This window comes from Chelon labrosus (genome assembly GCF_963514085.1).
Source record: "Chelon labrosus genome assembly, chromosome: 21".
In the NCBI taxonomy this organism is placed as follows: domain Eukaryota; kingdom Metazoa; phylum Chordata; class Actinopteri; order Mugiliformes; family Mugilidae; genus Chelon; species Chelon labrosus.
The window spans coordinates 22,808,291-22,815,350 of record NC_140354.1 but is presented as its reverse complement, the minus strand read 5'-3'; the positions used below and the strand labels follow the sequence as shown (position 1 = coordinate 22,815,350).

Sequence of the window (7,060 nt, the reverse complement as noted above, 5' to 3'; positions counted from 1 at the left end):
TTATGAAGAGAAGATTCAGAACAGGGACATACTATTATATTAGAACATATTCACTGGTGTACCTAATGAACTGGCCAGTGTGTGGATATCTTAAAACACTATATTTTATACTCTTACATACTGTATTTATTGTATATTTATACTTTACTTACTATATATCATCTTATAATTCCTGTAGTGGAGTAAGAGAAACGACCAGCCAAAACTATTGCATGATTTCAGTTTATTCACATGAGTGCATTCTCAATGCAGGTTTAATATTGCACAGTTCCTAACAGTAACACTATAGGTTTCCTTTTCAATATATGAAAATACCTTGTATATATATATGTGTGTGTGAGTAAAGGGAAGAGCTGGGACTCTACAGTGAGAGCAACGATCACATTAAAGCAGCGGCAGCAGCAGCAGCAGCATTCAGAGGGGTCACATGGTGGAGCTAATCAGTAGCACACTGATGGTCATTTACAGCAGGATTCCTCTCAGTGATTCTTACAGGCTATTATGATGGATTTTTGAAGGGAGAGCTGATGGGGGAGACTCAACCCCAGAGGCAGGAGGTGGAGCACAGACACTGGGTCTTAGGTGCTGGAGACCTGATCACCAGATCCTTGACGATCTCCACCGTGCCGAACAAGGGGAACAGCTTCTCTGTGAAGCTCTCGTTGTAGGTGTAGATGTGGAGGTGCTTGTCGACGTCGTAGAAGGACAGCTGCCCGTTGTCGTAGTCGAGGTAAATGCCCACCTTGCGGGGGATGAGGCCCGGCGGCAGCGCGGTGAAGGGCACCGTCAGCGCCTTCAGCTCAGTGCCTCTCTCCAGCCGCAGGGTCAGGTAGCCCGTATCCGTGTTCAGGGACTTGAAGCCCTTCCTCAGGGCCGACTCCTTGGCCACGCCCAGGCGCCAGTCCCGCTCGCCCACCTCCACCTCCCAATAGTGTCGGCCGGAGCCGAAGCCCTCCACGCCGACGGCGCACCACCACCCGTCGAAGCGCTGGTGGTAGTTGGGAATGTCTTTCCGCTCAAAGCCGCAGCGCATCTTCTTGTCGTCGGTGATGAGCAGGTCGGGGTTGGCGGTGTCCAGATCCAGCGTCACCTCGACTGGAAGGGGAACGCAACCAGTCGTGAAATACCAGACACAGGCAGAGTAAAGAGTCTACTGAGTGAAACTGATGGAAAATAAGAGTCGTACCTGCAGCATCTGAGATCCAGTCCCACACTGAAGAAAGAAAAGAGTTAGTCTGACACTGTGAAGAGGTTTGAGTACATTGTTTTGTAGATATGACATGGATACAGGCTGAAACATTGCATCTATAAAAAGCGATTCAATCTTCAACTGATGGAGTATTTTTGGATGTTCGAATATTTATGAGGCTGGACGTCAGCCCAAACTGAGAGCGTGGTCTGGAATCTCTCCAGCGCAGTCAAGTTTAATTTGTTTGATTGGTTGCAGGACTTTCCAATTGTTGCAGAGCAGCGTTGCCAGATACCAGATACCACAGATGTTTTCCAGACTAAAAGTTGCTCAACAACCACAAAACCGCCCGATCTATATAAATTTAGTACCTCGGCCACCCAGATTGCTTACACTGGTGCAGCCTATCATAAGTGTGGTTCACATTCAGTTTGCTCACACAGTCTTGGGAAAAGTAAATGTACTTTGGTTTTGTTTTAAATCGAAACCACAAAAATGATCCCAAACCTACACTCAACTCTGTTTCTACCAACAAAATAAAATCCCAAACCGCCTGATTTGGCAGAGCTGATGGGAGAGTTACCAGACTGTGATTTAACTACAGCAGTTTAACAGTTCTGTGTTTCTTCTTTCAAGTCATTTACAACCTTGTCTTCATCATCACTCACCTGGTTGAGGAATGTAAGATATGGCACCTGGAGGGAGACAAGATCAAGCTCGTAAAGAAGTGACAATTAACAAAAAGCACAACAACGTTTATTAATCGTTCTGATTCACGAACCGATCTTCTGAGTCTTCTGCTTCCACAGGAGCCACTGCTGCGGTATCATGTCCTGCAAAGACACATTTAAAATTAAGGCTTGAGTTGTTGGACTGCAGCTGAGAGACCAGCTGATAACCGGCCCTATACCTTGTCGGGTCGCTGCACCATTAAAGTCCACATAACCAGCTCCATGGCGGTCACCAGGTTGGGGACGCGGCCCCAGCGCCAGGCCGACTGCAGGTCCTCCAGGAGCTTCGCCACCGGCTCTCCGGGCCAAACGCTTTGCTGAAAGAATAAAATGTGTTAAACCTTTTGTTTTGTCTTGGAAGTGTAATTTGCACGTTTGAATCCTCCACCTCAGGCTGAGCTCTCAGGTCCTTGATCCAGTTGAGGAGCAGAGCTTTGGCCTGCAGCAGGTCCTCTTCGTTAATCATGTCAGGTTTTGGTTCCTCATCCATCTCTGGCCAGCCGTCGGTCTGCATGGGTCTCTTCTGCACAAAGACACAACTATGCATCAACCTCTGGACAATGCATCTGCTTATATCTAATTAGCATTGTATTACTTCATCATGTGTAATTCTGTTTTGTGTTTTTACCCACACTCGGGTCATTTTTGGTGCAATACTTGTCTTTCCCTGACACTCTGACTCCTAAATTTCCCCCTGGGGTTCAGTAAAGTCTCTTATCTTAGTGAACATGCGTCTTGAGAAGCTCTATAGGTAATGACCTTGCTCTCCAGCATGGAGGCCCACTGTACGACGAAGACCTTGCAGAGAGAAGTTGGCCAGACGTCATCCTGGTTCCAGATGTGCTCCAGGATTGCAGATCTCTGCAGGGGTGGGACAAAGAAAGAACACCGGGCTCAGGACTCGATGATGACGCAGCTCAACACAGGGATTTAACTCACGAAACGAGGGCGGACCAGCGTTTAGAAGCCACCTGTACCTGGCACACTCGGCTCAGGTCTCGAGCCAGATCCACAACAAACAGCTGGTCCTCATCCAGGGGCTCCCTCTTCTCCTTCTTCGCTCTCTTGTGGGATTCCTGAGAAGAAAATCAGGCGTTTTCTGTGAGAAATCTTTCCAGGCAAAGAAAAGACTTTTAGAGGACATTAGCGCTGCTTTAGGAGCTAATAAGGTCAGTCCAGAGAGGAGGCGATTGAAATGCACATGGAGGCTCTGATGCCGTCAGCAGAAAAGAAAGAGAGAGTCCCCTCCCATCCAGACTCGATTCAGCAGCTCCCTGCATGCAGCAGCTCTTTCTTTGTACATTAAAGCAGTGGAGTCCAAAAAAAAAAAAGCTGAAACAAGAGCAACGATTCATTTCAGTCTCTTTAAAACAGAGACGTGGTAGAGAACCAGTAACTACAGAAAGGAAGAGTCTAAGGCCTCGTCCCTGTGTCTCCACCTGGTCTTAATCTAAATGTGTCTCCACATGCGTCCCCAGCCAGCACTTGAGATCTGATCTCAGTCTGTGTGTCTGTAAATCAGCAGCGCCATCATGTGGTCAGTAGAATATTGTAGCAGCTGCTGTCTCTAATGGATCTCTACCTACCGCTGGATCAGAACCATCAACAGCTGCTGGCTGACTTGGAGACATGATCCAGATGTTGGAACCAGATGGAAAGACTCTCCTTCCTTCCTTCTTTCCTTCTTTTCCTCTTTCCTTCCTTCCTTCTTTCTTCCCCTCCTACGATTCTTACTTCCTTCTTTCCTTCCTTCCTTCCTTCTTTTCCTCTTTCCTTCCTTCCTTCTTTCTTCCCCTCCTACGATCCTTACTTCCTTCTGTCCTTCATTCCTTCCTTCCTTCCTTCCTTCTTTCTTCCCCTCCTACAATCCTTACTTCCTTCTTTCCTTCCTTCCTTCTTTTCCTTTCTTTCCTTCCTTCCTTCCTTCTTTTCCTCTTTCCCTCCTTCCTTCTTTTTCCCCTCCTACGATCCTTACTTCCATCTTTCCTTCGTTCCTTCCTTCCTTCCTTCTTTTCCTCTTTCCTTTCTTCCTTCTTTCTTCCCCTCCTACGATCCTTACTTCCTTCTTTCCTTCCTTCTCTCCCTCATCCTTCCCTTCTTCCTTTCTTCCATTCCTCATCCAACCTTACTTCCTTCTGTCCTTCATTCCTTCCTTCCTTCTTTTCCTTTCTTTTCTTCCTTCCTTCCTTCCCTAAAATATCTAACGTCACAAATAAATCAGATCTTAACATGTGAGAGTCTTTCCATCTTGTTCCAACATCTGGATCATGTCTCCAAGTCAACAAGCAGCTGTTGATGGTTCTGATCCAGCGGTAGGTAGAGATCCATTAGAGACAGCAGCTGCTACAATATTCTACTGAGCTAAGTGAACACCAGGTGTGAACACAGGTACTAAAAGCTGGATTACCCAGGACGGATGTTAATGTGAGGTCTGAACGGGGCCTTAAAGGACCTAAACCCTCACAAACCATCAAGTGCAAAAGTCAGTCAGCTTCAGGTGAAGTCTGGAGTTTCAGTAGAAGAAGGGATGCCATCTTTTATAAAACTTATTCCTGGACTCCACAAAGTGCATTTAATTCTTTCTAATTTGCTGAAAGTAAGAACGTCTCTGAAGCCTCATAGGATGAAGAAAGACCAATGAAGTAGTATGACATGTGTATAGTATAGTATGATGGGGGCGCTACTGCAACTAGATTAAGAGAGACCGGGAGTACCTGCAATAAATACAGAGAGATGAGCCAGAACATAGGGAGCAGTGAAGCTCTTTGGGTTAATGTCAGAATAAAACCTCTCCAGGTCTAACTAACTGGTGGATGGTTCCCACCTGAAGGTCACATGACTAATGTTTGGATGAAGTCACACGGTTCTGACTGTGTTTTCACATCAACTGTCTCTTAGAGGTCACCTTCAGAATAGAAACAGGTTTGAACATTAAACACTAGGAAATGAGTTACCTTAATCTTGGCCGTGAAGTTTTTAGCCGGCTCCACCATGAACTGGAAACACTGCATCATTTTGGTCGGTTTGTGTCCTGCCATGAAACAAAACCATAAATTAGATACGATGAGATGAATTAGAAGCTCGTCTTCAGAGCGCGTCCTTCCACCTTCAAACCTCTAATGTCTACTCCACAACACCAGCAGGTCAATCTTTTATCACGTAATGGAAACTTGACGTGGCTACGTGTTGGCAGCTGCGTGACTCAAGACACGAATGATCCACAAACAAAGTCTTAAAAAAGTCAGACTATCTGTGCGGGGGAGTCTTTCAGGAGGAGGTAGATTAGTGGAGCAGGATGATCATTAACCAGAGCAGCCTGAAACATGACTGTCCCTGCGTGCCACCGCTCTCTCTGCGTCCTTGCAGAGCCCTTCACCTTATTTATTTATTTATTTATTTATTCATTCCTCACTATTCTTGAGCCATTTCCTCTCCCTCATCACCTGCAGAGGAACAAAAACCCAACAAAGACATGATGCCAGTCTGTGTGTGGTTGGCACCGGAGCATCAGACGTGACCTGGTCTAAGCTGGATCTGGTGTTGCCCCAGACTGAGGACGGTGTGGGTGAAAACAGTCCTGGATGTGTTTGCTCTGCAGCTTTATTATCATCATTATTATTATTATTATTATTATTATAAGGCACAGCCATAAACAGGTCCCAGCTAGGCCCGGTGGTAAATCAGCTCCACTGAGTATCTGTTTAAACACGAGTATGAATTAAACGCTGTGTTTGAATAAAGAAAGGAATTTTAAATCAGATCAGCTCGTCATGATTTATTCATTCTGTGGGAAAACATGAGCATGCAGCTTTCTACCACCGTGACAGACAGAGAGAGAGAGACAGAGCGACCCAGTTTGAGAGCATGACTGCGCAGGAGGTAAACACCGCTCAGTGACTTTGCGGCATTTTATCTGCACTGATCCTCTTTATAGACGATGCAAACTTAACGTTTCTGCAGTAGTTTTGCAGGAAACATAAGGACATGTTTAAGCAGGAAGCGTCGTATAACTCGCCCCCGCAGCGCGTCCTGCGTAAAAAAACAACAACTAAAAAAAACACGGAAATCAAAGACATGAAACATGATTCGCAGCTCACCTCGCTCCTCAGGAGGTCCGATGAAGGGGTCTGAGTCTTCTCTTGCCTTGAATCAGGGAGCAGTGGTCCGGTCCTGTAGTGCTCGGCCTGCCTGTCTGCTGCAGTCTGACCTTGTTTACATACCAGACTGACGCTCGGCTCCTCGCTCGGGAAGGTTCGGGCTTCTCCGTCGATGACGCAAGCGGCTACTAAGCCGCGTCGGCCATGTTGGTAAAGAGGAAGTCACCTTATTCTTATCTTTTTATTGTCAGTGGCAAACATTTGCTTAAAGGATTTTATTAATCGGTTCAACATTCTCCAATATTTACATCCAAACCTTACGTAAACGTCCTGACAGTGCTTAAAGCTCCACTCAACCATCTGTGCATCCATTCTTTGTCAGTTGTAGGAACAGGATGAACAGGGTATATTCCAGACGTCCTTCTCCGTAGCAGCGATTTTCCGGTTGATATGTGACCCAGAGTCCGTTCAGTCTCTACGGCCGAGCTCAGCCGCTCTCTGCTGCAGCCCATTTCAGCCGGCTGCGTCCTCTAACGCCTCATTACCCAAAGTTCATGACCATGAGGGTGACATGCAAAGTCCTAACCCCAACACCGTGAGATCTTATTTGCTTGAGGGGATCATTTCACCTGCAAGCATCAAAATACTGCATCTACAGACAGGGAGAGACTTTACAACTCAAGAAAAACAAAACTACAGTTTGTTTGTTAGTGAAGATACAGACAGAGACTAACGCCTGGACTCTGGACAGATTAAGCCAAGGTAGAGGTCACGGTCGATACGTTTGGACCAATCTCAAAGCAGCCGTGAAGCGTGGAGGTGGAGGTGGAGGTGTTGTTGTGTGCAGCCAGCAGACTTTGAATTCAACTGTGAATTCTGAGTCATATCAAAGAGTCCTTGGTGATAGCAGCGAGGCCGTCTGGTTGGAAGTTGAGCCTGAGGTGGACCGTTCAAGAATAGAGATAAATAAACCCACCAAGGAGTAAATGTGAGGCCTCATTCAGACCTCGCATTAACATCCAATCATCTTAAATACCAGGTGT

General features: G+C 46.3%; 1 protein-coding gene across 1 annotated transcript; it reads right to left on the bottom strand.

Annotated features, from left to right (window-relative positions):
• Window positions 1–218: 218 nt before the first annotated feature.
• LOC311506328 (uncharacterized protein) lies at window positions 219–6,498 on the bottom strand. The gene is made up of 10 exons (XM_084570239.1): window positions 6,018–6,498; window positions 4,875–4,951; window positions 2,898–2,996; window positions 2,680–2,781; window positions 2,309–2,443; window positions 2,100–2,237; window positions 1,971–2,022; window positions 1,858–1,884; window positions 1,187–1,213; window positions 219–1,095 (listed from the first exon to the last, which is right to left on the bottom strand). The coding sequence occupies exons 2-10, from the start codon at window positions 4,932–4,934 to the stop codon at window positions 539–541; spliced, it is 1,197 nt and encodes a 398-aa protein (XP_084426365.1). The 5' UTR covers window positions 4,935–4,951; window positions 6,018–6,498; the 3' UTR covers window positions 219–538.
• Window positions 6,499–7,060: the final 562 nt, after the last annotated feature.